Source organism: Aythya ferina (genome assembly GCF_964211825.1).
Source record: "Aythya ferina genome assembly, chromosome: 4".
NCBI classification, from domain to species: Eukaryota; Metazoa; Chordata; class Aves; order Anseriformes; family Anatidae; genus Aythya; species Aythya ferina.
Window position 1 is genome coordinate 34,357,500 of NC_140300.1, and position 21,137 is coordinate 34,378,636.

The 21,137-nt window shown below is 37.7% G+C and overlaps 1 protein-coding gene across 1 annotated transcript in view; it reads left to right on the forward strand.

Moving 5' to 3' along the window:
* The first annotated feature begins 128 nt into the window (after positions 1–128).
* Positions 129–21,137, forward strand: part of LOC311435742 (uncharacterized protein) — a 100,469-nt gene continuing 79,460 nt past the window's right edge. The window contains exons 1-2 of the mRNA XM_084517126.1: positions 129–189; positions 11,087–11,186. Coding sequence (XP_084373252.1) covers positions 168–189; positions 11,087–11,186 — 122 coding nt within the window. The 5' untranslated portion in view covers positions 129–167. The remainder of the gene's footprint in view (positions 190–11,086; positions 11,187–21,137) is intronic.

Consider the following 21,137-nt stretch of genomic DNA (forward strand, 5'->3'; position numbering starts at 1 on the left):
TAGATGACTGATAATATCAGGCCAAATACAGCTGAGTTTAATGAGGTCTGATCCTAATTGCTCTGTCATTAAGAATAATTTAATAATTTCTTTCACCTGCTGCAAGACTATATGAATAACTGTTGGGCTAACCTTTTTCTTTTGAAATTATGATCTTATGACTAAAAATGGAGACGTTACAGAAAAAAGGTAAAATGTTGGCACGTAAATGGATTTATAAAAGGGCCATAAGCAGATTTTTGTCAGTTAGGTTTCTCATGTTTTTGTCTGTGATTTCACAATAGCGTTTGATCTGAAAATCCAATGTGCTATGAGGGAGAGGAAGAGAAGATTAAACTAAATTTCTGTTGAACTGTCAGTACGTCATGCCCTGTTTAGAAAAGGAAAAGATACGTGTATATTAATGACTTTCTGTTATGCAATCAAAGGCATAAGAATTTGCACAGCCTCATCATGGGAGGTTGATTTTCCCTCATATTCTACAAAAATGCTTTAGTCCAAAAGAACAATTCCAAAAAGTTTTGTTGATTCCCAACTTAAAGCTAACTAGTACCAACCAGCTGATAAGATGGCCATGAAACATGCTTTGGTCTTATGGAGACTTGCATTATGGGCTCTGTGTTCTGCTTCCTAAGACAGTGTGCAGGGTTACATAATAGAAAGGATTAATACGAAGCATTATTAATGCTGTATTTGTAGAATCACTGTGGCAAGAAGACAAGCTCTAAGTTGGTTTTGGTGGGGTGTGGATTTGCAGTAATCTACTGAAAACGTTGATTGTTCACTTCACTTTGCCTTGTTAAAGCTTCTGTGGCTCGTGTGGATTATTGCTTCATAATGCTTGGACAAACATCAATGAGCATACATCAAAACTTTTCTTGTTTGTGTCCCCTGCAAATGGAGAAGGCCCAAATGACACAATGCAATTGAAAACAGTGAATATGTAGATTATAGCCTGCCAGCTAATTGGTCAGACTTTGTAGACAACATGATTTTGCTGATACAGGTTTGTTAGAAATATTTCTTTATGAGACAGGAATGATTATAAAAGCAGATCTCAAAAGAGCTGCTTACTGGAAACCTAAGCCATCCTGAATAGTAAGTACTTTTACCTAAGGAAGTTTGCCTTTTGCAAATTGCCTCCAATTTGCAAACGTTGCTGCCATGTTTATTTTGGGATTACTGTGGATATTTTTTTCTTCCTGTTCTGTATTTCTGCATTTTCCAAGCCACATCTTTTAAATACTCTTTTATAAGCCTCCGATAGTTTATGTCCCAAGATACTGTGTTTGTTAACAGTAATGCATTCGGTACAATGTATTGTAAATTTTACTTTACTTATCTCCTACTGAAAAAAATGGTAGGTTATGTAAACAAGTCTGTCTAGTCAGATGTGCAGCTAGATCTGTAGAGACAAGAATGTATATAAGCTGTTGGTAGTGTTGCCTAGTTTTAGAACAAGTCAGTTCAGTGAGACAAGTGTTAGGAAAAAAAAAAGTTTACGTCACTCAAAATTTTCTGAGTTAAAGTAAGTGGAGGTGAGAATTTGTCCCTTGGGAAACTTGGCATCAAGACAAGCTGTGGATTCTATGTGAGGAGGTCCTGCTAAGCATGGCACCACTCAGTCCTGGCACCACTCTTTCTCTTTCTGTGTCATATCACAGGTAAGCTGAGAGATGGTCTTGGTATGCTTGACCTTGTCTATGCAGTGCAGACTTGCTCAATATGGGCAAATGAAGGTGTTCAGCAGAAGATGGAGTCCTTGGGTCGAGGGAAGTAAGTAAAGGAATGTGGGGCTGCCTGTGGTAGGCAAGGAGCTCTCAGAGCAGCTCTCAGGTATGTGGACAGGACCTAGGAACTGACAGAACAAGACAATCTTCTCAGGTCAGCATTGGGATAAACTGACTAAAAGTGGATCTGTTTTGCTAGGAGCAGGCCCTGAAGATTTAAATGCTAGTCTCCGAAGTACTTTTTCCACCCACTTGCTGTTTTGCTTACATATCATATGGCAGTATCACTTTTAGATACCAAATGAAAAGCATGTGTAACAGAAAGCAGAAATGTTCTTCCACTCGGTGTAACCAAGGGTGATGTCCAATATAAAAAATGGATTTTCCTGAAGTAGAACATGCTACTTTAATTATTACATGCAGTTTGGAATCATGACTATTTATACAATTAGAAGTTTGGAAAGCCTGCTACAGTTTCATTCTACTTACGCATTAGAGAGAGATTTTTTTTCTATCTAAATGCAGACTAGAAGATGAATACTGAAAAAACCCTTGGAAGTCTTCTTGGCAGAACACATCTCTTTAGTATTGGCATCACCTGATGTTCAGCAAATATTTCCTAGCAGAGGATTCTATACTCTCTTTACCTTTTAAACATGTGCAAGTTTCCTGTGTAGACCAGCATTGGAAAATAATATTACATAGAGGAGAATGGCTGCTGTGGTGAAGCACTTTGCAGCTTCTCTGGCATTCAGGTTGAATATGTATGCCCATATTGGTGTTATACTTTTTTTTTTTTTTTAGCTGTTTTCTTTTTTTTTTTTTTTTTCTTCTTCTTTTTATTATATATTAGCATGCAAGTTGAATTCTGCTCTACATTGTTTGAAAAAATGGTCTTATTTATCATGTTCTTAAAAGTGGATGCTCTGAAACAGTGTTGTTATCACATTACAAACACATTATTGAAATGTTATAATCTAAAGAATGGGTGAAATTCTGATTTCTTTGACAGTTGTATAACTCTAGATGAATTTCCCTGAGACAAAGGTAACCCTGTGTATTTATTCTATATTTCTATTGTTGAGTTAGAGTGCTTAATCTGCCCCAGTGATATAATTGAAAGTCACTGATCACACAAGAAATCCTCTGCTATTTGATAATGAAAGTTTATCCTCATGAATTCTGTGTATTTTTAATGCAACTTCTCTTTTCCTGAATTGATTAAGCTCTGTTGAAAATTCTTGAATATGGAAGCAAATCAGCTGTGACTGTGGGAGGGATTGTCTGATAATTTACTATGGAAAAAAACTAGCATGTCCATAGACTTGTGAAAAGAAGTCTTCCAGTAGCTGTAATTTTAGAAAGATTGTTTTGAAGCTTGATAGTGTGTTCAAAACGGAGCTCTTCCTTCGCTTTAGGCTCTTCATGCACTTTACCAGGGGTCAAGAAGTTTGCATAAAAGCAGGGGCAGTAGGTAAAATCCCTCTAAAATCAAGGGTAAAACTCTCAATTAAACAGAGTCAAGATTACAAACCATGTCTAATGCAGTAGACAGACTAATAATATCTGTGGAAAATTTGTCTATTAATAAGGCGTGGCTAGTTTTTCACACTAAAAAGAGAATTGTACTTGACTTAGTGTACTGTCATTCCCTTTTTCTTAAAAGCAATGTGGTACGATAATCTGCATTAATGACACCAACCATTACAGTAGTGTTAGGGTAATGTTCTGGTTCATTTCTTAGACTGCTGTAGTATTTTATAAGGATTGCTTATAAAGGACTCTATCCTGGTAAAGCAAAAACTGGTCTGTTGATACGTGTTCCCAGGAAAACTGGGAAAAGCAAATGGAAGTTTAAATGACTGGTGCTATGCCAGTTCTTCACATGTTTCTTGTTTTCCTTCTCCTGTGCTGATGATTGGAGGACTTCTATATCCAGGGGCATGACAAACGAACAATTAGACTTTGTTTTTTAAGATTACATCAGCTCTGAAATATTGCTGCTTCAGAAAACAAATCGGTGTAGTTGATTCATGTTGATTATAGCAATTGCAAAATGTATTTTATTGCTGATGTGCATTAGCAGATGTGCATTAGACCTATTGATCACTGAATGAAGAGACTTCTTTTATTCAGTGACCTATGGTTGTGTGTTTTTTTTTTTTTTTTTTTTTTTTTTTAATTTAATATAATTATTATTTTTCCCTTTTTATCTTTGGATAGGTTCAGAGCTACTCATTTCTCTGTCTTTCCAGAGAAAAGTCCATCTGGTTGACTGATAAGAACTTTCCAGCTTGATGATCCAATCAGTTTTCTGTGCACAGTTAAAAGAAGAAAATCTGGGAATAGATTAAGAAATACTATGTGTCTGTGGCTCCCTGACTAAGTGTTTTCTGGCAAAATCAACATGTTAGCAATTTGTATATGAAATCGTGTCACTTTACAGTACTCATTCAAAGAAGGAGAAACTAACAAAATCAGAGAAGAGACTAAATGACTTGTCTTTGTCCTTCCTCTGAACCAGATGTGTTGGGAAGGGAAGAGACAGTGGTGGAGGATCATTGAGCAAAGTCTCATACCAATGTATGAGGTATCTCCTTTCCTGGCATGCTATATTTCCATTTGCTTTCCCATCATTTGTGTTACTCAGTGTTTTGAAATAAGTGCTGTGCAAACAGCCCTTCACAAAATCCTTTCCTAATGCAAAACCACCGGAGTCTTCTCTTAACTCCTTTACCTGTGTGATGACACTGTATCTTGAGAAATGACTTTCAGATATGACCTGATGTTGGCAAAGAAAATCTAAGACGTGTCTGAAACATATTCCAAGAGACCGCTTTGTTGTCTGGTTTGCAATGCTATGGGTCAACACTCGGGTTATGGGCCCCTCCTTTAGGAACTCCTGTATAAGTAAAGGAACTTCTCTCTATATATACACTTATATTTAGTCTAGAGAAGAGGAGGCCCAGGGGAAACCTTATTGCTCTCTACAACAACCTGAAAGGAAGTTGTGTTTAGCTAGGGGTTGTCTTCTTCTTGCAGATAACTAGCAATGAGACAAGAGGGAATGGCCTCAGGTTATGCCAGGGGAGGTTCATCTTGGAAATCAGGATAAATTTAATCTCAGAAAGAGCAGTCAGGCATTGGAATGGGTTGTCCAGGGAGGTGGTGGAGTCACTTTTCCTGGGGGTGTTTAAGGAAAGGTTGGACCTGGCACTTAGGGACACTTTTTAGTGGCTGATAGTGGTGGTTAGGAGATGGTTGGACCATATGATCTTGGAGGTCTTTTCCGACCTTGATTATTCTGATTCTACATACCTATGAGTACAAATCTGAAAGTGTGTCTTACCTACCGAAGCAGTATACAATTATATATATGTTTGAGTATGCAATTATATATATTTGAGTATATATATACAAATATGTATATACAGATATTAGATATTAAAGCATTTAGGACAGTATACAATTTACACTGACACCTGTGTGTTCAAGACAGTATTGTACTGTGGTATTTTTTGTATGCTTGGATAAAACAACTGTTTGTGTCTGTACTCTCCAGCACTGCAACATACAGTATCCTTTACAATGACTCTGAATCAAGACTAGAACATGTTAAGCCTGTTTGCAATGGAGGTCAAGAATTATCCAAGGTGATATTGATGCATGAGGTGAGATCAGGCATCCTCAGCTGAGGAAAGGCAGATGAATAAATGAACAATTAATTTGCCTCAAAATACATTGTTTGCTCTGAAATTCATGAGCAGAGGAAAGAGACAGGAAGGACTAGTAATATTCACTTAGCTAAATGTAGTGCAAAATGGGCCTCAGACATATTTGGATGAATTAGAAAGTGGTAGGGAACATCCAGCAGAGTTTCCTTCTGCATAGTGCTAGAGAGTGGAGTTCTTTTAACACAGTGATCAGTGCAAGAATAAAGATAATTCTATTTTTGCAGGTGCAGACTTCTATAAACCTGAAAAGGTTACATCTGTAGATACTGGTTATAATCCTCCAAGTATGTGTGTGGGGGGGATTTGAAATGTTTTGTGGTATCAAATATGACATTGTTTTTCAGTGTTTGATAATTATACTGTCCTTCATTTAAAACACATTTTGTAGAGCTACATGCATGTAGATAGATGTTAGATATATGGTAGAACAAAGCAGCTACAGTTCTCTAATTCAGGACTGGCATTCTAAGTAGGCAAAACATTATTTTTCTTCTATCTTTCTGCTTAAACCAGTCCTTTCAACTGCCTTTACATTAAAATGATCAATGAAATTATTTTCTCTTCTACTCCCATGGAAATCTGGGATAAATTACAACCTCTCTAGCCCTCCTCCCTTTGACAAAAATGGGAAAAGTTTTCAGTATATTTAGATTTTACAAGACACCATTACCTCTTGTTAACAGTCTTTGCTGATAAATTTAGACTTACTGTACTTTTCAGCTGCTTGCAAGAAGCCACAGGCGTGCTGACTTGAGTCTTTATAATTAATGTACTTCTAATTTCCCAGTTGCTCTTCCCTCTTTGCTACATGGTATGCGTGACAGGCCCGCACATATATTGAGATCTGCTTTCAAGTTCTCAATACCAATCCTTTCAATGCTGCTTTTGGAGACAAAAGATCACTTTGGATTCTTCTGACAACAAAAGATCCCTTTTGGAATCTGGGGAAAGTACTTGCTCCTAGTCTCTCATCATCAAGTGCATTGCATTCAGATATTGCTGAATCTGTCCTTTTACTTCATTTTATACTACTACTAGTGAAAAAAAATGTAGTGGCTATTCTTGCTCATAAAACAGGGTCTTGCTAATTTCAGTGTAAAAGATGTATGCATTGTGTATGCAGGTAGCTTCATGGTAGAATGCAATATAATAAAGCTTATGAAACACTGTGTGGAGTACTAACAGTAATTGAAGAAGACCCATGTCCTAGGAGCTTTCTCACACCATTGAGGTTCAGAAACATTCAAAAGCCTGTGTTAGTCTGGGCTGTTTACTACAATGAAAAAGTTATGTATAGTGGAGGTAGATCTCTAAAGCAATTTTTTGATCCTTCTTTGCCTTGTATCTTAGCAATGCACACAGAAAGTAGGGCTTCCCACATATTCTGAGGATCAAATCAGAGAAGCCAAGACTGAAGTCCTTGGAAAGCACAAGACTGCAAAAGAGATAAATATACCCTCTCTTAGTGATGTGAAAATAGGTGTGTAAGAGGCCCTGAACTTTTTCTTGCAAGTAAGAATGTCAGAGGGGGCCATGATCTTTAGCATGACCTGGTGTCTTATCTGGGTTCTGGAGAACAGGTAACAAGTGAATCCATGTGGGATTCCTCATCTTGGGCATCCAGACAGCAAAGTTGCTTACTTCTGCTGTCTACCATTTTATAAAAAAAAAAAAAAAAGATGAGCTATGCAATTTCCTGTTCTCAGACCTTAGGGAAATTGTTCTTTCTTTTTCTTTCCCTCTTTCTTTGTGTGTGTGTGTAGGTGTATGCACATGCACATCTGTATTTTTCTGTGCTGGATGCTAGCCGCGACACTGAGTTGTAAAGAATGCATGACAGCCATGGCCATAGAGCTGTGATACAGCTATGCTGTGTGAAATGGGGCTGGGAAGGGAGGGCGGGAAACCAATGGTACACATTGAATGTACAGTCATTCCCTCCTTTCCTTGTCTGAAAGGCTTCCAAATCTCATATATTCACAGGCAGACCCCAGCCAAAGCCCGCAGCTGTCATGCATTTTCAACAGATTCCACAGGGCCTAGATGAGGTTTGAAGACATTCCTTTGCTCTTACACATTAGCTAAAAGGAATTACCGTAACATCTGATATTGTGGAAGTGGGAAATTTGCCATCCTGACCTTGCCCAAAGCATTCCGGAACTGGGGGTCCAAGGATTTATTATCTCAGATGGCCTCCAAAGGTCGTCGACGGCCTGTCTAGTGGTGCTCAAGTACAACTCAGACAACCAATGTGCTATTCATTTGGAGGGACTGTGACGGTTTCTTTCTTTCCTTCCCCCCCCCCCCCCTTATGGCTGAAATAATGGGCAGACACATGTTACTGTTACTGCTGCTCTCTGGATCTTTGTCATAGGAAAAGCATGTTCCATTGGAGCAATTCCCAGCTGTCAGTAATGTGCTGAAACACCACAGCCAATCATCAGAGAACAGTCCAAATAAACAGGATGTTCACAATGTGTATGATTGCATGAGTGTGTAACAAACTTTCTGCACATTTCACAGTCTCATAATGAGATTGACATGCATTGCTTAATCTGCATCTGTCTGTTTAGGGAAGAAACACATAAACACCATGGAGACCATGTGCAAGAAAGCACGGTTTCTTGGCTGCGTGGCTGTTGATATGATAGGACAAAATCTGGTATTGAGTTGGAAATGAGCAGTATTTTAGAGCTATTCATTTAGCTGCTGGGAAGTGCCCAATAGTCAGCCAAGCACAGTTTGGTGAGTGTTCATGTAATCAAAGTGGTTATTATTATAGCAACAGATGACAAAAGTGCCTGCGGATGATGCACAGAACTATTTTTTAAGGGAATATTTGAGGCGCCATTTGTTTTCTCTCTGTTTTGATTCAGAATTTATTTTGCTTTATGTATTTTGAAAAAAGTGTGTGCGCAGAGCAAACCACTAAAGGAAAGAATGTTTACAGAAATCTATAATTACATAGTGGAATAGCAAAAGCTATTGTGTCTTTAATTTGAAATCAGGACAGTATAATTACAATAGCAAATATAAAAAGGAAGTTATTTACTTCACTCTCCAAAGCATGCATTTTTTCCAGCAGCCAGTGTCCTCATCCTAAGAACCATGCATTTTTTGAGCGAAAGTTAATGCACATTAACTGTCTAGCTGTGCAGTCTTTGAGATGTAAGACACATACAGAATATCACACAGGTGGGCAATACCAGCTTTTCCCTTGATCCCTTTTCTCCCTGCCGCTAGGCCTTCCTATGCTTTGTTTCTTAGAGTGGTGTAGAACCTATTTGCATCCTGTGCACATGAGATGGGGAAGGTCTGATACCTATAACTTGCCTGAAAAAAAAAAGAAAAAAATAGAGATTAAAAATAAAAAATAAAAAAGCAAAGATATCCTCCCCAAATCTGTGAAACTGTCTGAAAAGACTATCATCTACCTTATCACCTTATTACAGTGTTCACAACTGTTGCTAGCTTTTCATTTTTATGGGAGAATATGTAAAGTACTATGAACACAAGAAGAGGCTGATTTCTGATATGAACTCCAGGAATAGTCTACTGCCCAAATGTTTTTGCAGTGAGCTGCTGCAAAAGACATTTTAAATGCTGCTAGTGTTGGATGGTGGTGAGTTTATTTGCTCAAACAGATAGACTACAACATAAGAAAAACATAATTAGAGTAAACCTGACTGACTATACCTAGTTGAGCTATGAAAAACTGACCGTTGCTTTATATGAGACTGAAGAAAGTGATCAGGAAATTAAAATTGCACTTCACAAGAGAGAGTATTCTAGACATGGTATCTTACTGTTAACTTTCAACTTATCTCCGGAGCATTTAGGTCATGCAGAAACTTACCTCCATCTCTCCCAGAAAGTCTGTACAAAAATGGTCAGGTAGTGCAAAATATTAATACACTTTTTTTCCAGACTATTTTGCATTTCTAGTGTGCAGGAATACTGCTTCCCAAGGATCCTGGTGAGGACAAACCCCTTTACTAATAAGAGAAGTCATAGGATGGCAGATAAATAGGGTTGGGAAGAAGGAAGGAGTTGAATTATTGGCAGTTCTAGCCCAAATCTCTAGGAAGATGTAGGAAAAGGTGACTTCTATGCCTATTCCTAGGTTATGACTGTTCAAATGTAAGTGCTGTAGCAAAAATTCAGGCAATATGAGTCAATAATCAGTATGGGAAAGAAAAAAATCCCATGATGTGTACATCAAAATGCCAAAATTTCAAGTGAGCATAAAGTCAGAAATAATTCCTAGTTTATGGGATTGGAAAAAAGTCTAACAAGAGATGGGTTGCCAACTCTGAATGTCTGAAATAAATCTGACAGTTTATTTGAAGAACCCGTTTTGCATCAGTGGCTATCATCTCACAGCGTAATCTCTAGCCTTTGTGAGTTCTATAGAAAAGAAATTTATGGGAATTACTTGTTGCTGACTTGTTTGTAAAATGTGGGAAATGGAGGGAGATGGTAATATTCCAGGACAGGTCACACCTGATGGGGCATCTAGAGTTTGGGTATAGAAACTGAAGAGATTGCCATGGAACAAACAAATTACGTAGCAGTTAGCATGAATCTCTAGCTGTCTGGCCTTAAACGCGCCATAAACTATTTTTTGTTTTTGTTTTTAAACTGTCTTATTGGTGTTAATTTTTATAACCCAGTCACATCTTTCATGTTCATGCTCCTCAATACTAAGAATTTTCACTTTCATGTATTCTTCCATTACATTCAATTCTATTTGCATTTTATCTATGAATTATGTTCAAGTTTCTGTTGATTGAACATAGTCAGTCCTGCATTATCTCTTTGGATTTGGAATCAGCAGGGTTGAGGTAAAAGTGTGGCAGCACAGACCGAATGTCACCATGAAAGCATACCTTGTCATAGCAGCTTTGTATCCCCGGAAATCAGTCAAACTGTGCAGTCTGCAGCTAGCTTCATGCTCAGCACACACATCCATGTGTGCATCTGTGGTCTTGCTTCCTCTTCTGTTGGCATCTTCTCCCTGCTACATTGTTCTTACCACAAAAGATTGGACAACTTTCTTTCAACTGCCTTTAAGCACTTAGATAAATCTCTAATTTCCCACCAACTGAGAGAAGGCCATTGCTGCTATTACAGATCTGTTCAGGTACCCTGAATAGGGTAGTATTTAGAAATACAAAGGCCGAATGTAATCCTGAGCTGTATAATGAAAACTAACGTAGCGTGCAGGGCTTTGTTTTCCTAACTTGATTACATTATGAGTTGCTAAATGGATGAATGTTGGTACAGGCATAAATAAATGAGGGAAAGTCTATTGCAGTACTCTAAACTTATATGTAGATTATAAAATTAAACCCCTACAATGCCGCCACGCTGATTTATTTAATTTGACTTGAGATATTTATTAGCTTGGACATTCTAGATCTCTTAGAATGCTGCACTCATGAGAATTATATGTTTCCACTAAGTTGAACTACTTCAATATTGACATTCTTTGCTAGAACCAAAATGACCACGGCTAGGATTTCCGTAGAAAAACACTTCTTTCACTAAGTATTTTTCTTGTTTTGTTTATTGCCATTACTGCAAACTAAATCAAGCTCTCTTTGTCTTCCTCCTCTTCAGCTTCTGAAACTCTGTTTAACTGTACTTCCCAGGAGCTTGTTCAGCAATGCCAAGACATTATGGAATCAATGGGGAACAGGAAGAAGACAAGCAGGAAACTGTAAGTGCCCAATACAAATGTATTTCTATGACTTTATAATGGCTTGAGCAGATGTGTTATTTTATATTCATCTAGGTGTATTTGGTTATTAATACTTTAAGACATTTCCTGACCAGAGTTTCTGCTCTGTTGCTAATCAGTAACCCGTTGTTTCTCTTTCAAAATGCATTGTCTTTTTAAAAGATCCTTCTGAGCACTTCTATTTGACTATGTAACCATGGGTATACGGTTAGTTACCAGTAACAAATTTGTGGGAGTGAATCATTTGGCTTAGTTTTAGACCTAAATAAAAATAGTGTCTTTGAGATCTGAACAATTTAAGGAGCTAAAAGTTTACCATTGGGATTTTAACTGAACACTGCCATAATCATCATCATTGTTAGCAATATATATCTGTGTATGTGTGGGCTGTGATGTTCTTTATTTTCATTTTATTAATAATTCTGTGGCACCCATTCATGCATCTTCTCAAATGCAGCTACTAAGGTTTTGTAAAAGAACAGAAATTAAATAGATATTAGAATAACAAATCCAGTGATTTTTATACAACTAATCTCAATTAATGATGGAGGAGGTGAGATTTTAAGGGGGCATTAAATATCAGTAGAGAAAGAAACACACATGAGGCCTTATTCTATCCAAAGAAGATACTTGCAAAACAAATAATAGAACTGATTTGTAAATGACAGAAAGACCAGTAGACAAAATTGAACATTAGCACATGTGGATGGTAGCACAAAGCTTGACAAGGAGAGTCAAGAAGATAGTACCATATAACTGATGACAAGGAAGTAATATTAAAGTTTGCAACCGATGATTAGAAAGGGCTCTGAAAATGAAGGTTGATAAGGTCAAAACTGATGAGTCAATGTACTATTCTTGGCTGTGATAGTTAATTATCTTCATAGCAGCTTGTATGGTTCTATGATTTGGATTTGTGACCAAAACTGTGTTGATAACACACCAATATTTTAGCTGTTGCTGAACAACGCTTATATGCCATCAGAGCTTTCTTTGTTTCTCACTCTGCCCCCACCCACAGTGAGTAGGCTGGGGATGGACAAGAAGCTGGAAGGGAATACAGCAGAGACAACTGACCCCAACTGGCCAAAGGAATAGCCCATACCATGGAACATTGTGCTCAGCAATAAAACTGGGAGGAGCGGAGATAGGGGTTATTTGCCAGGGGTTGCTGTTGCTCAAGGACTGGCTGGCCATCATGTGGCTAATTTAGTGAGTGCTGTTTTTTACACTTGTTTCACTTGTTTACGTTGTTTTGTTTTGTCCTTTTTCTCTTTTACTTATTAAACTGTCTTTATCTCAAGCCATGAGTTTTCTCACTTTTGCCCTTCCAATTCTTTTCCCTCACTGGGAAAATCTCACTGGGTGGGGAGTGAGTGGCTGTCATATTTAGCTGCCTACATGTGTTAACCCACCACAGTCAGAGACAGACTTCAGCTGTATTTTGCATATTGAGAAGAAATAAGACAGTAGTAGACTTGACATAAAATTTAAAGGAGATGGAATAAAAATACCAGGAAAAAGGAGGAAAAATTTACCTGGTCTGGTTACACAGGTAAGGTAATGAATCAGGTTATTGTTGATCTAAAATCTGTATTTTTAGATGAGACTGTGGCAAAAAAAAAAAAAAAAAAAAAATGCTATTTTTAAGGTGTTATGTTTGTACAACATACTGAGATACAGAGTAAGATGTTAAGACCAGTGAGGGAAAGTGGGGGAAAGAAAGAAATGAACAAACTCCTCGTATCTTAGTTTGGGAGAGAAACATAAAATGTTCATTTTCTAGACAACTGTCTCCTTATACCTGATCTCTGTTTATCTTTTAGAAATTATTGATGGACACAGATATGAATTTTGTCTTTCATACATTCATGTCTGTGGTTTGTGTGTACATACATGTATGAAGAGATATCTTGGGCCAGCTTTCGAGAAATTTCAGACAGCAGTTTTTGGTGAAGCCTTTTTCTTTCAATTATGAAAATTTTTAAATACAGTAAAATTCTTCCTGCTAATGCAGAGATTGGAAGAATGAATCAAAGATATATTTTAAAAATTATTTTTAAAAAACAAAACGGAGAAAATATACAGATTTTGATTTTTTTTTTTTTTTTCAAGGTGGAAGGCCTCTTAGGTGGTCATATGATGTAGCCTCACGGTTTGAGAACATTCTGCTAGAATTAATTTTTATCTTCTAGATGTGTTTGCTACTTACTTATTTGCTCATTTGCTTAATAAAATAAGTTTAGGTCCTCAGGCAAAAACTGTTATTCAGAATGCAAATACTGTACTTACAATTCTGTACTTACTTTATTTAGGCAGTTAACAAACTCTCTGAATAGAAGGACCAGACAAACCACTGTAAAATTTCTATTCCATTACTTTGGAAAATCCTCCCCTTTGACTTCCCTCTCCTAACCACAACCACACTTATATTTGCTATTTTGAGGAATGCCGACATTGTTCTCGGCTGTATTTTCCTTGCAATCTTAGTGGTTATAAATTGAATTCTTCGTCCTCTGCTCTGGTTCATATTTTTTAACCTAAATCAAACTCGTATGTCAATCTCCAATTGACTAATGCATGCCATATAAATTTAAGCAACAAGATTGTGAGCCGTATACTGAGAAATGGCATAATACTTGAGAAAATACAAAATATTTACTAAGCTAAAGCCAGTGAAAATGGCCATTAGTGGTAGCAGCAGAATTATGAAAGGGAGGAAACATCAGCTAACTTAGCTCATTTTGAAAAGAAAATAACTTTGTCAGTCTAAAAATAATAGTCCTTAAGTGCTGTAAATATACAAAGTATGCTATTTGTTGATGATATGTTGTTAGTTAATGAGAAACAGGGCTAAACCTGCCAGTAATTGTAAATTGCTATAGCTCCATTGAAACTCATATAGCTCCTCTGATTTCCATCAATTAAACATCTGTCCCCAAATCTAATGATGAGTAATTCTTGCAGTGTGAGCCAACTGATTTATTTTTTTTTAAATCCACATAGATGTTGGTTCCCGCAGATTCTCTTTTTACATGTCCTCCATGTGCCATCTACTGCTTTGGCTTCCCTAAACCAAGTAGAACCCTTTCCAGTGAACACGAAATGCATCTGCGGAGCTTTTGCTTAGCTTGATCACATTGTGGCCCTCTTTTGTATCTCTCTACTGGCTCCTCATCTGTTAACAGTGTCAGGTTTAAACAGCTTGCCACCACTTTCATAGCTTTGTGTGTAAGAACAGCTTGCCCTCCTTAGCTGTCCTCCCACATCAAACTTCCTGTTCCCGGTCCTCCCCATCTGCTCCTCCAGTATTCCCAAATCCATCTGCTTCTCATATTATCACCGTCTTTTTTTCCATGTCATCCCTGCTGAACAGAACAGCCTGCCTGAGTTGGCTTGCAAGTTTTGCCTTATATGTTTATACTCAAGTCTTTTTAAGGTTCCTGTTTCATCTGTGACTTGCACTTTAAAAGACCCCTTTTTGTTATTCCGTGTTATTTATGTCCTCTGAAATTTGTAGACCTGTAAGTCAGGAGCAATTCCTTCCTGAACATCTATTGCTTAATGATGATACATAAAAAACCATTATTGTGTTAGGAAGAAAAGGCTGGGAATGTTCTCTTAGATGTACTGTGAGATTTTAGTTTTTTTTTTTTTTTTTTCTTAATTAAAAGTTCTGATCTTCTGTCATTTCCTGCTTGAAGACAAGATCTAACATGAAACTCCTCCCCTTCACTTATAAGAGGCAATGTTTGGATGTATGGTACCAACCCCTTCAGCAGTACGTCCTGCAGGTCCTTCTGGGAAGTGACATAATCTGTGGTAGGACCTAGCACAGCTATTTACCCATTCCCTTTGTAGAAGGGAACATAGGAACTGCCTTAAAAGGCGGTGTTGTGAAGAAAAGGGGGCCACAGCTTAATCAAAGACAATAAACTCCTATTTACACGCCCTGATTTGTTGGAACTGATTGGCTTCAATGGGTCTAGTGCCTGCCCTGTACAAGTTAAGGAAAGTTGAATCTAAACATTACAGAGAATTAAGTTTGGACATAGCATTCTCTGAGCTTTTCACCGGGCCATCCTTAGAAAAGGACCATCAATGGCAATTAGTGTCTACCTCTCAGTGATGCAGAGATGAGCCAATATGAGGTTTATACACCTAGTTTTCAAGTCTCTTACATATTTCCCCTAACTAGCTTGGAAAAACAATTTTGCTTCAGTCATAGGCTTATATAGCTTAATACAAGAAGCACCACAATACAGTCTGTCAACTTCTGACAGTTGATTCTGTATTGAACCCTATTAGTAATGTAATGTTTGACTAAAGCGTATCTTCTGGAAAAGACCAATTTTGATTAGAAAATATGTAGAGATGGAGAATTTTTTCCTCTTCCCCTTCCCCTCTCCAAGAGTAAATAATTAACTTAAAATACCTTATTTAAATTTAAATATGTCCGGCATCAGTTTCTTGACATTGGATCTTAAAGCTTTTTTTTCCCCCTAAATTTAATAATTCTTTAGTGTCAGGTATTTTCTCTCAATGAAGGTATTTATACATCATTATTCTGCTCAAATATTATCAGTTGAAATGAAGAAAGTAAGGTCTTGAAGTGTATCCCATCTCAGCATAAAGAATTTTTATCCAGCCTTCATTTTTGTAGCTTTTCCAATTTAATTGTTCTAGTTTTCCTATCTTCTTTTTATAAAGTGAACTTTAAAACTGTGAGCAAATATTTTTCAGTGGATTAATCAGCTCTACAGGTTAAAACACATTTCTACTCAATACTTCTCCATTTATATATCTAGGGTTTCTTTCTCAATATTTGTTAAATCATCAAGCCCAATTTAAATTTATACACTCACACTTAAATCCCTTTCTATTCCTGCTTTTAAAGATCTAGCATCCCACTGTATAGGTCTGTAGTGGCCTATATACATGTCTCTGTGAAAGTCCCACTATGGAGGTGAGTGGAAATTAATATTAGTAAATCACCAATGAAAATGTTGAATTGTATTGCACCTATACCAATTTGCCAGAGCTCCCTCAGGAATCTTCCATTCAGTTGTTATCCCTCACTAAGAAATGATTCTAAGCTACATCTTAATCCGCTGATATGTCTCATTGACATTGGGTAATGCTAAAGAAATCAGAACTGCATGTCTTACAGAAGTCCAAGATTATTGCATCTGTACAGTTACTTTCATTAATAAAATATATAATCTCCTGAAAGGATTGAATGGGATAAGATATATTTGACAAGATCTGCTTTCCAGTAAAACATGCCAACTGGCAGTAATTATGTTCCTATCTGTGAGTTCTTTATCAATTCAATCCCTTTATTGGTTTTCCATTATTTTGCCTAAAATAGATGTTACACTAACCAGCCTGTAATTACCTGGGTCATCCAACTTGCCCTTTGTGGGTGCTGGCAAATCGTTAGCATTCTTTCTGTCTTGAATTTCCCCATTATTAAAAGATTTATTAAGATTACTTCATTGGGCCAAATGTATAGTCAGCCAACTCTTCTAGGAGTCAATTGGTTTTAATGTGGTTATAGGTAGCTGATACCATCTTCCTTGACCCTAAACTTCATCCAGTGATCTCCACCCCACACTCTCTCCCCCCAAGCTTGGCAGCTTCTGCTGTTTCTGCCTTGATATTAACACTTTAACCATTGCTAACTATGGTGGACCCTGATCTCACTACTAAGATGATTTACAGAATCACAGAATCACAGAATTTTCTAGGTTGGAAGAGACCTCAAGGTCATCGAGTCCAACCTCCAACCTAACGCTAACAGCCCTCCACTAAACCATATCCCTAAGCTCTACATCTAAACGTCTTTTGAAGACTTCCAAGGATGGTGACTCCACCACTTCCCTGGGCAGCCTGTTCCAGTGCCTCACAACCCTTTCAGTGAAGAAGTTCTTCCTAACATCTAGCCTAAAACTCCCCTGGCTCAACTTAAACCCATTCCCCCTCGTCCTGTCACCAGGCACGTGGGAGAACAGGCCAACCCCCACCTCGCTACAGCCTCCCTTGAGGTACCTAAAAAGAGCGATAAGGTCGCCCCTGAGCCTCCTCTTCTCCAGGCTGAACAAGCCCAGCTCCCTCAGCCGCTCCTCGTAGGACTTGTTCTCCAGGCCCCTCACCAGCTTCGTCGCCCTTCTCTGCACCCGCTCAAGCACCTCGATGTCCTTCTTGTAGCGAGGGGCCCAAAACTGAACACAGTACTCGAGGTGCGGCCTCACCAGAGCTGAGTACAGGGGGACGATCACCTCCCTAGCCCTGCTGGTCACGCTGTTCCTAATACAAGCCAGGATGCCGTTGGCCTTCTTGGCCACCTGAGCACACTGCTGGCTCATATTCAGCCGACTGTCCACCATCACTCCCAGGTCCTTCTCTGCCTGGCAGCTTTCCAACCATTCCTCTCCCAGCCTGTAGCTCTGCTTGGGGTTATTGCGCCCCAGGTGCAGGACCCGGCACTTGGCCTTGTTAAACTTCATGCAGTTAAACTTTATTTTGTTGTTTTGGCTGATTTATTAAAAAAAAACACTTGCTGTCCTTAAGACTACTATCATTCATTTTTAAGCTTTCTTTGACAGGTTTCTGCACTGTGTATAACTCATGATTTCTATGGATTGCTGACTGCTATTTTTCCATGAGTTATGTACTGTATCTATTCTCCTCCATTATTGTCTTAATTTTGATCCAGCTGGTGGTTTAATCAAGATACTGTCTTTCTTTGTGTATGGTTTTGTGGTCTTTTCCCATACGATAGACTTTTTCCTAAATAGTTGCTGGTTCACTTGTTCTTTTTGTTCTTTCCCTTGCAACTTCTCCTCCCAGTTTAGCTTTTTTTCTTTTTTTTTTTTTTTTTTTCTTTTTCTCCTTGTCTCTGGGAAGTGAGCTGTTTTAAAGCAATAGTTTATATATGTATAAAAAACCAGCTATGTCCCTCTAGCCAGTCCTGCTTGCCGAGCAGTATGATTTTGCCATGCAGGCTAATGTGCTAGTTAGCTCAGCATGCCACCAGTGATTCTGGATGAACTTAGGAGCTCTTGTTCTGGAAGCAGACAAGCACAAAAGTATCTCAACCTCATTCCTTCTGATCCCATGTGTGGTTCTCAGAATGTTTGTTTCTGGAAGTAAATAATAATTCCCATCACATTGTGATATAGCACGAAGTAGTGTGGCTGAAACTGCAGTTCTGTTACTATTTATGTTGTTGATGTCAGGCTTTTTTCATAAAATTCTGGTGTGTCCAAAGCATTGGAGGTAGTTCTTGTTCAATAATTCTTGTTGAAGAAAAAATATTTTTGAAACAGTTTAAATTGTTAAGCTGTGGCTGATGGAGGCAGCCACATTGGTTTTAAGGGTACAATAAAAGGATCAAGGTGATCTCAAAAACTGAATCTTAAGATGTTAATATTGTAATGTTTCCCATGACAACTTCCAGAAGGCAGAAAACACTGTTTTGAAGAGTGCTATCTGCAGTAGCATGCACTTCATGTATTATTTTAATGGGGCTGCTTTCAGAGATGAATGCCTATCACGGCATGAAACAAGTTCTTGTAATAATAACGCTTGTTTGTAATGCTACTGCACATGTGTGTGTGGGTGACAGTAAATCCTAACTGTCTTCACCTGCTTTCAACATTAATATGAGATACAAACAAATACTTGTTTCTAATAAAAATAAGTAACCCATTAGATAGCTTCCAGAGGATGTGCAGCTCTTTTGGTTACTGGCTTTGGTTAATGAAATGAAATTGACAAAGGAAAGCCCAGAAAAGATTTACTGTTACATAAATCTTAGGTATATTTTGTACATCCTTGGAACAACACAACTTTAGACATTAGCTTTAAATAGATTTACAGGAGTCAAAGGTCATAGTTCCTGAAAACAGAGGAAACTGTGCATAGAGATCGTGTTTATTTTCAGTCTCTTAAAAAAATCAAATGAAACCATTCAGTGTATAAAGCAGAAGCACTTTGTTATGAGTAGCAGAACCAAGGACCGTGGATATTTTCATCTCCCTGGTTACCATGTGTAACTAAAACAGATGTAGAAAACTTGTGGCTTTTTTTCATCATTACTTGCCTTAACATTTTTTTTTTTTTATTGCAGTTTGTTTAAATAAATACAGTAATTCTCTTGGAACATCTGCCCATAGGGTATGCACCAGAAAATCCCACAGCAGATTGGAAGAGAAGGCAATATGCAGTGGCCTCTGAGGAGGGAGTCCAGTAACAGATCTGTCTCACCTTCCTAAATGAGTGACAGTTGAATTACAAAGTTTTACTTAGGACAGTTGAAGATAGATTTACAGGATAGATGAAAACCCAGCACCGAGACATTTTTCCACAGATTGAATGCCAACAATTTAATTTTAATAACCCATTTTTAAATTATAAACAGTTTTTAAATGAATATTATTTTCCTCAATTGTTGAATACCAAATGACATGGTTATTTAAAGCTAAAACACAGAATGATTCAAATCTCCTTTCTGACTAGTCTGGGCATAGTGCTAGCCTCCTTTGGACAGGCTGCATACTACAGGCTGGATCACTGGTACTTACTTAGTGATTTCAGTATTTTTCCATGCAGAACTATCCAATTTCCATCTATTTCCATCCATTTTAATGTAAATCTCCATCTGTACATTAAGTACCATTTCATGTCTTTCCTAATTTCTAGTCTTTCTTTTAATTTAATTTAATTTAATTTAATTTAATTTAATTTAATTTTATTTTATTTTATTTTATTTTATTTTATTTTATTTTATTTTATTTTATTTTATTTTATTATTTTATTTTATTTTTTATTATTATTTTTTTTAGGGGGTAGTTAATTAGTTTGTGGTTATTGTAGAGAAAGTTTCACTCGATGCCTCTTACAGACTTGCCGTTTATAGCGAGTTATAAAGCTATTCTTCATAATGCTGATGAATCAAACCTAGCGTTCCCTTTTTTTTCTGCTACAGAACAGGCCAGGAACAGGCCAGTAACCAGTCATAGGATTGTTTGTGAACTTCCATCTTGGCTTTCCCACAAGGCTTTCAGCATTATAACTCTTTTATCTGACTGAGAGAGAAATTGGGTCATTTGGGTTACGTCAGTTACTGTATCTGTGGTTCATCAACTGGGATGGTAATGGGTTCCTCCCACTGAACAGTTGCTTTTGGAGTGCGTTGGTGCATAACCTAATGTACTAATGTATTTATTTATTTGCAGGGCTCTTATCTGAGTAGGGGATATGTGTTTATTTACAAAGTAAAGCTAAATTGCATTGAATTAGTAGCATGGGAATTGCTGCAACTGCTCAACTCTGTTCTGAATACATTTGAGTGGAAATGTTTAGTGGAAGTATATGGCTCCTCTGAATGCACTGGATGTGGTGGACGTTAAAGGTGTCTGAAATCCCTGGAAAGTGTAAGACATGGGAGAAAATATGAGAAAAAATAGAGCGAGAATGAATAGAAACAGAAAAGGAGTGAGTACAGTGGTTTATAGGCCTGAAAAGGCTTATGTGTATGTTTAGCACTTCTGCTTATGTGTTCTGAAGCATGGTGCTTTTTCTGTTGTGGACACAGTTGTAAGAGAAGTCCTGCCACATAGATTCTGTTTACCACAGCTTCACGGGCAGTATTAACTGGTTATTCTTCGGACCTAATTCTGGACACACCAGTCAGATGCTGGTTTAGAAATGCTGTTTCCCAAGGCTCCCTATGCATCTAATGCACAGAAGAACACCAATATTGGTAGCAAAACTGTTCTCCTAAGCTTTCCTACATTCCTGCCTTTCAATCCTTTAGCTAGAGTTTGCCAGAGTATCTCCTTTCAGCTTCAATTAGGGCAGCTGGAATTGTCTGAGCGATGTCAAATATATAATGCACAACTGATGTTTGGGATCAAAACCTTT